The sequence below is a fragment of the Anastrepha obliqua genome, chromosome 3 (genome assembly GCF_027943255.1).
Source record: "Anastrepha obliqua isolate idAnaObli1 chromosome 3, idAnaObli1_1.0, whole genome shotgun sequence".
NCBI lineage: Eukaryota > Metazoa > Arthropoda > Insecta > Diptera > Tephritidae > Anastrepha > Anastrepha obliqua.
Genome location: NC_072894.1, coordinates 123,542,408 through 123,558,767, shown reverse-complemented (window position 1 = coordinate 123,558,767; position 16,360 = coordinate 123,542,408). Strand labels below are relative to the sequence as shown.

The following is a 16,360-nucleotide window of genomic DNA, read 5'->3' as shown; positions in this document are numbered from 1 at the left end:
CTCTCCTGTCTTTAACAAACGTTGAACAACCCAGACTAACTCGTAAATAAGTGTCATAAAATATCTATTAATACTGTATTTAATAGCCATACTAAGCATAATTACACTCTGTAACAAGAAAATTGGTGGCGTTGCTTGGTTAGGCCTAAATATTGTATAAATACAATTTTTTTTCGGAAAATATGCGTATAAATGTTATACAATTTTCTTTTTACAAATATTAAATAGTTTTAAAAATTTTTTCAATGCAATATTTAATGGGTATTGGGCATTCCTGCTAATATTTTGCACTTATTCTCATGCCAATTTTGCAATTTTTACCTAGCGAGCAATTAAGTTTGAAGAGGGAATGCAACAAAATACATTTGAATGAAGAAAAAACAAAGGTGGCACCCCTATTTTGTTCTTGGCGAGTGTGACAGAATTTTACTTATTTTGGAATCAGTGAATACTCACTTGTATTAAATTAAACGACATAATAAAAATAAAGTTAAATAAAATAAAAAAGTTAAATTGTGAAAGTACGAAAGCCTTCATATGCAGGGATGTCTTTGATTTTCACTTGCTATCACTTATTCTCGCATTCGCATTTGTTTCTTTTATTTCCGTGTTAACGTCACGGCCTAGGGATGGCACGAGCTTGCATTCTTACATTCTTGGGTATCAGCCAAGAACGAGTATGCAAATTGAAGAAAATACGACCTTAGCGCGACATAATTGCAGATGACGTGTGTGGGTGAACCAAGAAAGTAGTTTTGAAATGGTAATCTTTCATAAAAGAAAAATGAAAAGTGGGCTAGGTTATTGTTGATAAGGAAAGTAATAAGCAGAAAGAAAGTTACTTGTAAAAAAAAAAAAAAATTAAGCAAAACTCTACAAAACATCAGCTTAACAGCTAATTCCGTTAAATGCGCTAAGTGTCGAGTAAGGGTGCCGCAATATGCGCAACATTCTGTATTCGCTCCACCGCTGGTATCAACTGAAAGCTATTAGACATAAAATATACAATTCGCATCCAGATTATGCCGAAATTTGATAGAAATTTATAATTCTTGTGAGAGTAAATATTTTATGTTTAAGATTGTGCTGAGTTTCGAAAAAAGATATTATTTTGACATATTCACAAACAGAGTTGCCAGACATTTTTTTAATATATATTATATGTTAAACTATTTTTAAGACAGCTATTAAGTTGCATGCAATTTTTTTGTAATTTTGTATGATTGGGGTTGCTGAATTCCTTATTGTATTTCAATGATTGAGAGAAAAAGTTTAAGAAATTTTAAGTTTAAATATTTTAAAACTAACATAAATTGGCAGTGTTGCCAAAGCAATTTTTTTTATTATTTTCCGGAACTCAGTTATTTTTTTCCTTCATAATTTTTTTCCAAAACTAAAATTTTTAAGCTCATCGTTGCCTTGAATTTTTATATTGTATGCATTAAACGAATAAAAGCTAAAAAAAAACTAGACTTAATAGACATATTATTAAAATCACCAAATCATCAGATTCCAAACGATTTTGTTATTGAAAAAATCATTTCGGTATTAAAACTTTTTTGGGATTGTAGTTTCACCTTTTTTTCGTACTTCATCATCAGAGTTACCATCGTTTAGTTTAATCAAATATATGCCGAATATCTTATTAAAAAATATGTTAACGCCATGAAATTATCTACCCGATTATAATAAAAAAAATTCATTCCAACAATATTTTTGTTTTGTATTATCATTTTATCAAGCTCTTAAAAAAACACCCGATATAATTTCAGGAAGTAATTGCAAATACAATACACAATTTGCATATCAAACTGCCATTCTGCGTTGGAACGTTAAAATAGTAGGAATAAGTAAAATTGACAACACTCGAAATGCTTGCATACGTATTTTGCTGTACATATTTATATAATATAATACTTATATATGTTTGTATTTCTGAGTAAAATTTGTTTTAGGTTGCAATTGAGAATCTTGCAGTTCACACTGTGGCAAATTTCGCGTTATGATCTTTGCCTACAATCTTACGAGATCAAATTAACTTAAGAAAGTAAGACTGCAAAAGTAGTGTTAAGCCCCTATTTAAATACCCCTTACTGCATTCAGCCTTTTTATTCTCACTATTAATAAGTATGTAGATGTGCATATCAATGTACATGAATATGTATGTAGACTTTGTTTTGCATACCGCTGTGTTCGAGCCATATCTTTCGCCGCTGACAGCTGCCTCCAGCAGGTGGGCGCTCTCCTCCTTTCCGTCCACTTTCGAAGGCGCATTTTCCCTAGAGTCTGTTGACATGTTGCTGGTTATTGGACACTTTATTTTATTTTTATTTTTGTTCTGCTTTACTTTTTCTTGTATAAGTTGAATTATTTAATGTTTTCAGGTAATTTTGCGTACTAGAAGTGGGAATGGCAAAATGAGATTCTTTTGATAAATTTCAGCTATACAAATGCGTTGCTGGCTTTTTGTAGTTGTTTTTATTGTTTATTATTATTTAAGTTGTGCAATATTTTTCTACACTTTTCTTAGTACTTTTTTACTATTAGTTTTCTTTTTTCATTCCTTTCCTTTACAAGTGTCTTCACACTACGGTCTCTTTTTCATTCCCTTTGCAGTTGTAAGATTTTACTCCACTTTATATGTTTTACACTTCAGCTTCAATGCCCTTCGAATGTTATTGCCAGTGGCTGTGTATTGTATAATATGCAAAGCCACAAAAAGTAATGCACTTCTGCTGCGGTTGGTTGACGTTTTTCGTCTAACTGTTAAATGCAGATTCGTCGAATTGTGTTTTGTGTTTCAGGCGCTCGATGCTCGGTGCTTGGTGCTCGGTTTTCGGTATTTCGGCTTTGAATTGCTTTCGACCACGCTTTCACTGTATCCCTACGTTTAATGGGTTTGAGATGTGGTGCGCCTGTTTTCAGGTTATATCTACGAGTCCTGATTGCTTAACACCCACACTTTGGCAATGAACAGTTCTGACGCATGCTCCGTTATACCATGACATTGACGTTGTTTCCGACGTGTTTTATTTATAAGTTTTGTTGCTTTTGTTATTGCTTTTTGTCCTTGCTGCTGGTGCATTTACATATACAAATGTATGTAGGTAATATCTGCTATCTACGCCGGGTTTATTTGTATATTTTGTATAAGTACTTGATTGCTATCGCAGCCGCCGATATGTAAATTCTCACGCAATTTTCTAATTTTTACTTTAGCTTAAATTTTCTGAATTGCTACTTTTTACTACTTTTTTGATCTTGACAAAAAAATTGAAAGTCATCACCAGTTCGATTTCACTTAGCGCTTTTATCAAATAATATTTCGCAACTCCTCGAGATCCTTGACTGACTAGTTGTTGCTGTAGCTGTTCCTATTTTAATACTGCATACATATGTATGTATGTATGTATGTATGTGTAGTTGTCTGTATTTATTCCGGTGAATTATTGCTTACAAGGTGTCTCTTATGATATGATATTTCATACAGATTCGATTCACTTCCTGCTCCACTTTGTTGGCAGTTGTTTATTTCCGTTTTGTATGATTTACATATAACAGTAACGTTTTGAATTCGAATTGCTGAGTATGTTTCGTTATTTTGTTGCTTAATCAATTATTAAAATAGTTGGAACTTTAGTCCAACTAAGCGCGCGCTAAATTCAAATCTGTTTCTTCACCAAACGCTTACAAGTAAATGCTACAAATTTCGCCTCTCGCATGAAATATAAAAACTCTTGTCTGCCATCCGTGGTGCTGTTGTAGTTACTTGGCCAGGCGCGGCGCGACGCGGTGCGGTATAGTGATACTCGCACACCGTTTAGCATTTTGGTATTAGTGACGTCGCATTTGGCGGCATGGCTACCATTGCTTTGTTGTAGCCTCCATTCATTTTACTGTTGTTTGCTTTATGTGTACAAGTTAGCACTGCGTGAGTATATCGCGTGCTCCTGATATATTTAGCGCTCACTAGCGCGCTCAGCACCGTCGACGCCCTCTCCAATTCCTTCATGTATATGTATTTATATGCATGTATACGAAAACACATAAGTAGGTAAATGTACATGCAATGCATACCAGTCGTACACACCCCCCTATCGGCAGCTTCGAGGCTTAGCTCATATTGTTCTTATTGTTGTTTTTAGCAGCTGCTCGGTCGACTGACAAGTCATTCACCACTTCTATAATATTTGTAGTTGCAAAAAAGGGGCTGGTGCGGTGGTTGCGCGCAGCTGGGACTTGACACTACTGACACTTACTAGACAAAATTTGCAGCAAAAGAAAGAGGCAGCAGAAGAAAGTGAACAGTTGGCAAGAGAAAAACAGTAAAGCTTGTAGGTTTTATAGGCGATAAGAGCACCACGTCTGGCCTTTTATCGCTAATTCCCAGTTTAACCAAAAATCAAAAAAATTCACATACATACACATTTTTTTAATGCCCTATTATATTGAAGTTTAAGTTTTGCCCTGAAATAAGTTGCACTACGCTCTCACTAAATAGAAGGTAAAATATTTTCGCTCGCGCTGCTGTCAGCTCAAAGGAACGTGCCCCTCTTTTTGCTAATTGTTATTGTTGTTTTATTTGCAGTTTTTTTTTATTATACACCTGCTTTCCACCCCTATGAGGAGAATAAAAATAAATGCGGCTTCTTTCAATTGGTAGCTTGGCAAATGAGAAGTAACACACTCCATTAATAACAATCTCAGAATTATTGAACTGATTTGTCAAGTGAAATTTAAAGTCTGAATCCTGCAGCGGTATAGGTATTCTGCATCTGCAAGTTAAGTACAATGGACCTGCAGACTTATGTATGTATGGCAAATATACATACAAAGAAGAAATAGCGCGACTTCAAAGTCAACCTAACGCCGATGCTTAGAGATCATAAATAATTAGGGGTTAAATTTTTAGAATTATATGACACGATATTACTCTTAAGCTGTAAGAGATTAGGTACATATAACAAATTGAAGTATTTAACACATCCGGATTTCAATATTTTTTCCTACTAAAAAACGCTATTGCTTAGGTTGCACACCACCTAAAGAAGGTTGTGGGAATGTCATACGAGTAGAAGTCCCCCTTTCAGTCATTGTAGTCGTCATCGGAGAAAGTGTGTATAGTTCACTCATTAATGACTGAGAGACACTGAGATGCTGATGGTGGGCCAAGCTCATGTTGCTCTCAATCACAGAAAGTATCTGAAGTTCTCACTGAGCAGACGGACCAACGGGCTGACTCTATACCTGCATAAGATCATTTATCTCGCCTCCCTTAAGGAGAATTAGATTCCACCTTTGCTAGAATCGGACTTTGAGAGATCTGAACTCTTATAAAATCCAATTATGCATAAATTAAACTGTTACCAATATATTCGCTTAAATTATGTATGTATGTATGTATGTATGTATATCAGCATTAGTCATTCTGGGACAATATTTCTGTGACTTTGAAAAACTTAATGAAAAACTCTGATGTTGTATGCGTTTCATTTCACTCAACAAAGTATACCTCTAGATGTGTTTTCCATGTATAATTTTTTAGTATCTTAAAATTTCTTCCGCAAAACTTTAGCCTATTTTCTTATAATGAATAACCGTTTTGTGTAGACATAAACACATGTATGTATGTATGTGAATATGCTCACATGTGTGAAGAATCGGCTGTAGTAAACAATTACATTGATATCGATTGCCACATGGCTGCGTAATATTTATACGAGTATAAGCCATGCATTTATATTTTATTTTTTAATATTCGTACATATGTTTGTATGTATGTGTTCGTCTGGATAAACATATTTTGCATTTATTTGACAGATTTTCATTGTAATAACTAGTTTACACAATTCAGAGACTTGTGAACAAGCGCAGTGTCTTGCGTAATTACACTGTTCAACATAAATGAAGATTTTTTGTTAATAAAAAAAATTGTTCGCCTTTGCATTTGATTGCTTTGCAAGTAGTATGACTCTGTATATTCTTCACCGCAAGAGGTGGATTGAGAAGAATGCAGATGGAGGGATTTATGCAACCTCTGCTTAATATTCTGATCGGTTCCAACAAGTAGTTTAATGTGTTTGCAGTTCTTACCACCAAAAAAGGTGTATATAAAAAAGTAAATAAAACAAAACAAAAAAAAAGAAATCATTTCATGATGAATAATATATTTTTTTCTAAAAGTCATTTGCAACTTTTTAAAGTTTTCCCACATTTCTTCCCAAATGCATACTGCGTTGTTGAAATTGCATATCTCATTAGGGTGACTATTGATTTTTGTGGAAGAAGTTACATTACTTTAATAATAAATTGAACCCAGATGTTTGTACGCTGCACAGAGCACTGCATGTTTACTAAGGCCAATATATGCACATACATACACCTGTGCTCAAAACAATAGAAGCATGAAGAACTACCAAGTTTTAAGTATTTTATTTTATTTTTTACGTTTTCATAAAAGAATAAAAGTATACAAATTTACAAATACACAAAATTCAACTTCAACAAATTTCAAAAAAATATATATACATATATCAAAATTTCCAACTTTTATTAAAATTTTTGTTTTTAATTGCCATGCAGTTTTATAGTCTTTTCAAATAAAGTTCGAGTTTCAAGCGACTCAAAATTTTCGTCTATTTTTGACAATTGGTTTTCGCTGAGGTGTTAAGCAATTTATTCCAAGTGCTTTATGCGAAAGAAAATTATCAATACCACAAGCGAAAATTAATTTAAAAAAATTAACGCAATTTTTGAGCGACTTCAAATACTAAATTTATTGTACTAAAATTCAATGGACTATAAATCTGCATACCTCGACGATTCTGAAAAAAAAGTTAGAAATTTTGATGATTTTTTTAAGTTTCTTTATTTTGGTATATTGCTCCAAATTTGAGCTTTGAGCTTCGGTTTTTGTTGTAAAACACGCTTAACACTTAATATACATAAAATACATAAAACATACTTCTATGAAAACATAAAAAAACTAAGTATGGTATACAAACAAAAAATTGCTAAAACTTAGCAATTCACTGGCGCTCCTATTATTTTGAACATAGATGTATATACATATAAAGGGTTTTCCAATAAGAGGTGTTATTTTGATATTCAAAGAAAAATGCTACCTTTTAATATAAATGATCGGATGTTTATTTCATTATAAAGAGGAAGGTATGCCGTTAATAGTTAAATAACCACTACTACCACGCTTACAGGACAATATCCTTTTCAATGAAATTTTCTATAACCGCATTGTAAAGTGGCTGCCCTGTGACCTCGATAGTCTCACGAATTCCATCTTTGAGGTCTTGAATCGACCCTGGGCTGTTAGCGTAGACCTTCTCTTTCACGTGGCCCCAAAAGAAAAAAGTCACCAGGTGTTAAATCACAAGATCTCGGTGGCCAATTGTGATCTCCTGTTCGAGAGATAACACGGTCCGGAGACTTTTCCCGTAAAATATCAATGGTTTCATTGCTGGTGTGGCACGTAGCGCCATCTTGCTGAAAATAAACGTTGTCCAGATCAATGCCATCCATTTCATTTCAACGTCCAGCCATAAAAAAACGTTAATCATCTCTCGATAGCGCAATCCATTCACAAATAACACCTGTTATTGGAAACCCCTTTACCTATATAAAGTCATATTTGACTAACACTGACTCTGCATGTAAACACGACATTATAAATATTTTATGAATATTATACAAAGCGAAGTTGGGGGTAGGAAGATTTTTCAAGATTATCAAAATAATTAAAAAAAAGTATGCTATTTCCAAATGCAGAAACGCACATACCATACATGCATACATACATACATATGTATGCCTTTTTCGGTATGATATAAGAAATTACTTCCCAATAAAGCTATACCTGCTTCTCAGTAGGCTACGACAAACCTCCGAATGTAATATCATGCAAAAATTGATTATCGCCAAAAATTATCCGCCCTAATGTACAAATATTGGCTCAGAAAAATCTGTCAGATGTTATTAAATCAGAAAACCACAAGCTTTATATCGAATAACCTGAAACGGATAAGTGCAAATACTTCTCGAATGATCTACGAGTCTTTATATAGTGAAAAATGTTTTAATAAAATGGAAACATTGCAAGACTATCAGTATGTAATTATATACGCCCATATGTAGGTGTATATATTTGTGTGAACATACATATATAATATTTTCCTACTATTTTCCTTGCGTTTGTAAAATATAATACATATACACTAAATACATTTAAGGTTTTCAATATGATATGTGTATGTATGTATGTATGTACGCCTAATATCTAAATAAATTTAGATATGTGTCACTTACAAAAAAATACAAAAAAAAACATTGGTCCGCTGCTATAACACATTCATCATATATAGTATATACAGGGCCGTGGAGAGAGTATTCGGGCCCCGGGGGAAACTTGAGATAAGGGCCCCTTCAAATTTTTTTTATTTATCAAAATGCGTATTATGTTATAGTGATATAACATTTAAACATTGAAAAACTCATTGATAAAATTTTTGATAGAATTAATTATGAAATATTGATTAAAATGAATTTTAGAAAACTCTTCAGCAGATCTGAAATAAAAAACGCAGCTGAAAACAGTTAAAGTTTTTTATTCATTTTGTGAGCCTTACAAATATTTGAAAATGACTACCACGATGCTTAGAATTTTGCTTTTCTTGCTTTAGCTGAGGCAAAAGCTCTTATAATATCATCCAAGTCGAGTTTTCTTGCTAACTCAGATTCCAAATACAAAGTTGCCAATCCTGCTACTCGACTCTGAGTTGAACAAGAACGATGGTAGTCTTTGAATGCGAAAAGTGTTCACTTGTTCAGAACGTATATATTATATTTTAAACTCAAAATAATTGACAAGATTACCAGAATGTAACGTTATTTCACACAGCAAACTTTTCTTGAAAGGGGCCACGCATTAGTTGTCGAAACATAAAAATATAAAATAGAAGTGTGAAATTGACTGGGGAAACGAATTTAAAAAATTATTTATATAATAACATACCCAGTGAAAAATCAAAAATTTCTAGTCTATAAAGAGTATTATTGCTATCTCTATATTAAATTCTTTATCAACGTAAGGACAAATTGCTTTAAAGAATAACTACGTTTCAAAATTGGTCTTCATTTAAAATACAACAATCTAAATTTAATCTAATCATCACTATAATTATTAATTACCTTATAAATCAGTAGCATAAAATGTTCCATTTTAATAAGAGCTCAATAATATATACTTTTGTATCACCATATTATATTTGTTCTTGATGTTGTTCCACAAATGGAGGGGCCGCCTACAGTTTCAAGCCGACTCCGAACGGCAGATATTTTTCTGAAGAGCTTTTTCATGGCAGAAATACACTCGGAGGTTTGTCATTGCCTGCCGAGAGGCGACCACTATTAGAAAAATGTTTTTATTAATTTAGGTTTCACCGAGATTCGAACCAATGTTCTCTCTGTGAATTCCGAATGGAAATCACGTACCAACCCATTCGACTACGGCCGCCGCCTGCACACATAAAAATGATGCAATACTTTTTTGAATGCGCAACATTGATTCCAAAAATGTGTATGCGTAATTGTAGAAAAACATGAAGCCAATGATAAATGCAGTAAAGCAGTTTCTTGTCTCTACACAGGATACTAAATTACCAAATTCTTCAAGGTAAACCTGAACTAGATGGAAATATGTACATACATAGGTAAATTTTGAATAATTCGATAGAGGTTTCTAGGATTTTCGAAAATGGATGCAGATCTACCAGAACAAGGGAAGTAGCATAGTTGTGAATTCTATCATATGGGTCTGCACCCCGCTATCGGGTTATGAAATAGAAGCGTACCCAAAATTATTTTATTAAGGTCTCATAGCAAATGAGTGAAATTGGTGCATTTGATTTTATTTGAAGCGTCAAAGTCATGCGCAATTTGTTCAGGTCATACGTCAAGCGGTCACTTCATTATCCTATTTTAACCCGTATTATGTTGTTATAAAATTTTAACTTACCGATTGAAACCAGCTGAGATTTATTGAGGTATATGAAGTAATTAGGATTGCAAATATCCTTTATTGGTGGTTTAACTGCTGTAAAGAAGAAAGAAAACAGAAGGTTAGGAACTGAGCTCATGCTTTGAAATATATTTTTAAATAAATATTCATCTTTACATCTTCAACATCAGAGATGATGTTTTTTTATAACCAACCAAGTATGTATTACTAAATAATATTTAAAGTCACAAAGAAGTATTGAAAAGAAGATATCCAAGGTGACGCAAAAATGTATAAGCACTTGTATAAACATATTAGTAAAGCTATTTTGGGGTATGTGTAAAGTGTTTTTTCGAACGCGTTTCTCTCAAAAGTGTATTCTTAAAGTCAGTGACCAAGATTTCTTGGAGCGGCTAATTTGATTAGTTTTAAATTTTTGCCGAATGTAATATTTGCAAATATACATATTTTTTAAAAATCCCATAAAATATAGTTCGTTAAATTAAAATAAATTAAATTAATGTATAATAATTAAATCTTTTGAGAAGTCTCGATTTTTTTAAACTAATATTTCTTTTTATTTTTGACGCCAGCTGATTCAATCCTGAGATATCGTGCTCGCCGTCAAATTCTGTTTTTAGCGCCCTTCCTGTAGATCGCGACCCATTAGTCACAAAATCATGAAAAAACTGGACTGGTTAAAAAAATTAGACTAAATAAATTTTTATTTCTACGCGAGTTCATTTTAAGCGGTTTCAGCTGTACCTACGAGTATTAGCTATCCGAGTACTTTATATATTAATACTGTTTTTCAATTTTAATGCAGAAAACTCAGCACTTGTTTTCCTTATTTAGGCAAGTAGGAATTCTAAAAATAAAAATTCAAGCCTAAAAAATTATCAAAATAAAAATTACGCCCGTGAAACAGCATTTTTTTAAACCAACAATTAAAATATTTTTGTTTACTTTCAACACAAATATTTTTTATATTGCATACGTTTTTTGTTTATTCTTTGTTATTGCATTTGAAGAGAATTTTTTGTCAAGTCTGTGGGTTTGGCTTGTTTGTAGAATTCATAGAAGTGCGTCAAAGTTTTAAAACTAGCTTTTGCTTTTAAAGATAATTATATTTTGATGAACAAACACATATGTATCTGTATATACATACATACATACACATGCACATAAGTATGTATATCCATCATTTATTTGCATGAAAAACCGCAGAAGAAACTGGAGTAAGACGTAATAAAATTTTTTGAAATATATTCTATGTGTGCACGTACATATGTATGTATGTACATATATTGAATGAGGTAGCATCAGGGGATGCAAATATTTGCGAAAGCACACATACGTACATACATACATAGTATGTATATATTTTGTCTAGGTACATGTAATCGCTTGACAGGATGATAATTGAAATTAACGCATTTTCAGCTGAGAAAAGCGTGACTTTTATGCGGCTGAACGGCTTTACACTAATCAATAACAGGTTATTTACATATTTATTTATATGTATGTATGTATATGTGCGTATATGCATAAATGCGTTATACGTACGTATGTTTTAAGGCGAACAAGCAAACGAATGCATAGATATGCATGGCTAAGGTGATTATAATGATGATGTGGGAGAAGGTGAGGTGAGACGAATGAAAAGGGTATCATGTGAGAGAGATATCACAACGCCAATAAGAGTGTGTGTGCGTGCACGATAGGCACCATGCAGGGAAAATACTAATTGTGAACTTAAATACCAATTCACGTTTCAAGTCAACCAGTTCGTGTTCTATCTTTTTTGTATGCTAGCAAATATTACTTTAAATACGGCGACGTCTTAGGAAATTTCAATGGGAGGTCATGCATCAACAACACATCAGTCAAAATACCGATTCATACTAGCTAAAAAAATCCTAGTCTATTATTTTTCTAAAATAACCAGTTTAAACACCAGTTAAAAAGTGAAAAAAATCCATTCCATTCGACTCCAATGTTTTAAAATATTCTATTTCATATTAAAAGAGTATACAGAATATGTTTTTTCTTGAAATTAAATGAAACGTTTTTAAGTTCAGTAACTGATTGGAAACTCAAAAATTGTTTCTAACTTCCTCTACAAGTAATCCTAAAAAGACTAAAGCAAATTAAAAAAAACTGATATAGATAATTTATATATAAATTAAGTTATTTACTCTAGGAACATAAATAAAATAAGTGTTAGTTAAATTTTGGATTAAATTCTGTGTGTCCGGTTGCTGCGAGTATTTTCGAATAAGTAGAGAATAAAATTGCCTCGAGTGCTTGCAAAAAAACTTTATTTGTGTTGAAAATAGTGAATATTGTATTGTTATATGAGTGTAGGGCGGCCGCCGTAGCCGAATGGGTTGGTGCGTGATCACCATTCGGAATTCACAGAGAGATCGTTGGTTCGAATCTCGGTGAAAGCAAAATTAATAAAAACATTTTTCTAATAGTGGTCGCCCCTCGGCAGGCAATGGCAAACCTCCGAGTGTATTTCTGCCATGAAAAAGCTCCTCACAAAAATATCTGTCGCTCGGAGTCGGCTTGAAACTGTAGCTCCCTCCATTTGTGGAACAACATCAAGACGCACACCACAAATAGGAGGAGAGGAGCTCGGCCAAACACCTAACAGAAGTGTACGCGCCAATTATTTATTTTTTTTAATTTTTTTTTTATTATATGAGTGTAGGGTAGGGTAACGATTCTGCGTAAATATTGTGAAATAAAAATTTCTTTTGACGTTTCAAAGTTTAACTGAGCTAATGTAACAATCTTATGAATCCGTTCCCCTAACCTTTCTGGCTTTCATACAAATATAATATTAATTCGTTGCTTTTTTATTTTCTTTGCCAATTTTATTTAGGCTACGTTAGGCAGTGTTAGCTGATCTGCAAAAACAACTCATTTGGACCTCTAGGGTCCATTATGTTAGTCGAAAATATTATTTTATGTTATTCGTAATGCACGTCTTCGCGAGTTTTAACAAGCCGTTCAGCCTTTCGTCAGCAATATACCTCAAGGATGAAAATTATGTTGATCCTAGGCACATTTGTCGAGTCTTACAAAGAGTAGGGCAGTGTTACACGTATCGCTCCGGACTTATCCCATTTTGGGCTGCGTGATATGGGGTGAGACAGTGTCCCGTCAGTACTTCAACCAATTTTTTGCCGCAGAAAGTGATAAAATAAAGTTTGGAGTTTTCGTATTCGAAATCCTTATTATAATTTTGACAGTTCTGTATGAGTTCTGTATGAGGCTAAGTGTTCCCAAATCGACTGCGTTTCCAGAGCTAGGTTCTCGTTTAGTTCCGTTTTCAGAAAGGATAGTGATGGATAGATTTCTGACGTGGTCAATCTCTACAAGCGAATATCTGCCTCAGCGAGCTCAGCGGCTCTTTCATTTCCTTATATTCCTTTGTGTTCTGGTAACCAGTAAATATTGACTTGCCCATTTCCGCAGAGTTCATACATTTTGTAGCTGCATTGTGGAACAAATTCCGTGTTTGTGCAAGAATCCATAATTGATTTTAAAAGCCGCTTGGCTATCAATGAAAATGTTTGTCCGAGTATTAAGAGGAGTTTATTCCAGAGCCAATTCAGCTGCTTTTGAATAAATGCATTCATCAGTGCCTGCTTATGCGTAATCCTCTAATCATAGCGATGCATTGGTGTATCAAAGACAAGTCCTAATTTTCTTACCTATAAAAATGAACTAAGTTGCAGACAAAGTGATCATTTTACTATTTTTATTATTCTAGTCATTGACGTACTGGTATGATTTCTTTTGTTAAATACTATTATTTGTACTAGAACGTCTCCATACTTGTTTGGCTTTTCCCTGCAGGGTGTCCACATGCACGGAATTTTTCGATTAACATATGTACATACAGTGGTGGCCTTATAATTAGAAACGAGATAGCAGCATTTGATTTTACTAATACAATTTTAAAATTTATTTCGCCACATCATTTTTTTTTATTAGAAGTAATACAAAAACAAGTAGTCTTTCAGTTTAACATAAAAAACCATTACTACAATCCTAAAAAAAAAAATAAACTTAATACTAAACACAAATTCATCTTGGTCAAATAATTAGAAACGACGAGGAAAACTTAAAAATATCTTCAAAAAGTTCAACAAAATTAGCATAATTTTAATATTTTGTGGGATAACCCTTATTTTTTATAACATTTTGCAGTCTTCTCGGCAAGCTTTGTATTAAATTTTGGCATCTTTCAACAGATATGCTCTCCCAGCTTCGCTGCACCAATTGAAACAATTCATTATTATTTCTCGGACTTTTGTCCTTGAGATCTCGCCAAGAAAATGCTCCCCAGACCATAATAGATCCGCCACCGTGTTTCATTGTTTTCACAGTATACCTGGGGTCCAAAGCTTTGCCTGGAGGACGCCTCACATATGTTTTTCCATCAGATTGGAATAAATTGAATTTCGATTCGTCACTCCAGAGAACTCTATTCCAGAATCTTGAATCTTTTTTGAGCATTTCCTTAGCAAATCGTAACCGCTTCATAATATTTTTTTTTTGACACATGCCGTTTTTTTTGTGCGATGCACCCACGTAGTCCCGCCTCTTGTAAGCGCCTATTTATCGTCCGAGCGGAGACTTCTACGTATAATTGCTCTGCAACTTCGGCTTTTATATCATGCCAAGGCATAAAAGGTGCTCTTGCTGGTCGTACAAATATGCCTATCATCCGCTGTAGTTGTTTTTCGAGGTCTAGGCTTCCTGGCTGGGGTTTCAAAGTTCCTCGTTTTTTTTGTACAAATGAATTGCTCCGAATACCATTTTTTTGGAGCAGCCAAACCTTTGTGCGATAGCCGACATTGAAATTTTTTCCTTTTTGTAACACTGTACAATTAGCTCCCTCAATTTCGGGGAGCATGACTTTTTCTTACCCATTCTAACAATTCAGATGAACTAAAATTAGAAAAGCTAATCTATGGATTTTTTCAGTATACTTACTTTAACACTAACTCCAAGATAAATATAGAAAATTTAAGAAAAAACTGCGCGTTTCTAATTTTGTGGCCAACCAAGAAACACAATCAGAGAAACAATGTGAATTTTTTAAGGAATCAACCATCAAATATCAACGTGTTTTTCTAACTACAATGTTCATCGCCTATTCTAAGAATAACGGTGCTCAAAATTCACAGTGCACGTCTTCCAAAAATATGCACAGTGATTTTATTTTTCTTAGCACATCGTTTCTAATTATAAAGCCACCACTGTAAGTACTTTTAGTGTAGGGGGCCAACTTACTTAAAATTATATTTTTTCGTATCAGTTCTGGAGCATTTCACAATTACAAGTGAACCAGCAACAATATTTTAGGGGAACGATAGTCTTGCTGTAGAGTATAAAAAAATGTAAAAACTTGCCAATTTTAAACCGGCCGAATTCAACAACTGTATATGTATGTTTGTATGTGTATATATATTTAACTAAGCACAGGTTTGTCAAGTACAAAAGAAGGTCAGCAATCTCAAAAGCGATTTCGCCAGCAAACTGCCGTTTGCAACATTTGTGAACTTCTGTATTCGTATCTGTACTTTCTTTGGCGTAATACCTGTAAGTAGGCACATACATATACATACATATATATATAAGTAGTATAAAAGCAATTTCAAGCTGACTACCAAAAGTGGAACTTGCTCAAGGGGCTCGCCTCTGCAGAGTCGTTTATTGCTTATGCGCGAAAAATGTACATACTTACATATAAATATATGTATGTGCCTATGTAGGTATGTATGTACTATTGTGTGTTGGTAGGTATGACTACAGTCACGTTGCCGCAAAGCTGCGCAACAAATAAAATTGATTCATACTCAGGAGAGCAAATTAATGACACACCCTGTTACATATACTGATGTACATATGTATAAAACAAACAACATTTTCGCATTGAGAGACGTGAGATTGCCTGGGCCACCGACTCACCTAGTTGAACGTTGTCAAAAATGTGTAGCTGTACGCCACCATGAGGTAAATGTGTGTACTTATACATATAAAGGGTTTTCCAATAAGAGGTAAAGTATCAATCGTTTCGCTGCTTGTGTGGCACGTAGCGCCATCTTGTTGAAAATAAACGTTGTCCAGACCAACACCATCCAACTCCGGCCATAAAAAATCGTTAATCATATCTCGATAGCGCAATAGAGTCACCGTAACTGTTGCTCCATTATCGAAAAAGTAAGTTCTATTGACTCCGCCGGACCATAAACCGCACCAAACAGTCACACGTTGGGGATAGAGAGGCTTTTCAACAATAACTCTTGGATTCTCTGAGCCCCAGATCGA

General features: G+C 33.8%; 1 protein-coding gene across 3 annotated transcripts in view; it reads right to left on the bottom strand.

Annotated features, from left to right (window-relative positions):
* The window catches only part of LOC129240290 (facilitated trehalose transporter Tret1-2 homolog), a 121,407-nt gene that overhangs the window by 29,039 nt on the left and 76,008 nt on the right, over positions 1 to 16,360 (bottom strand). For 2 of the 3 annotated variants that reach the window (XM_054875998.1, XM_054875999.1), the window contains exon 3: positions 10,028 to 10,105. Coding sequence is in view for 1 of the 3 variants with exons in the window: in XM_054875997.1 (XP_054731972.1) it covers positions 2,186 to 2,296 (111 nt within the window). In the remaining 2 variants the exon portion in view is untranslated. Of the gene's footprint in view, positions 1 to 2,185; positions 3,675 to 10,027; positions 10,106 to 16,360 lie in introns of those variants that run through there. The other variant, XM_054875997.1, reaches the window with a different exon arrangement.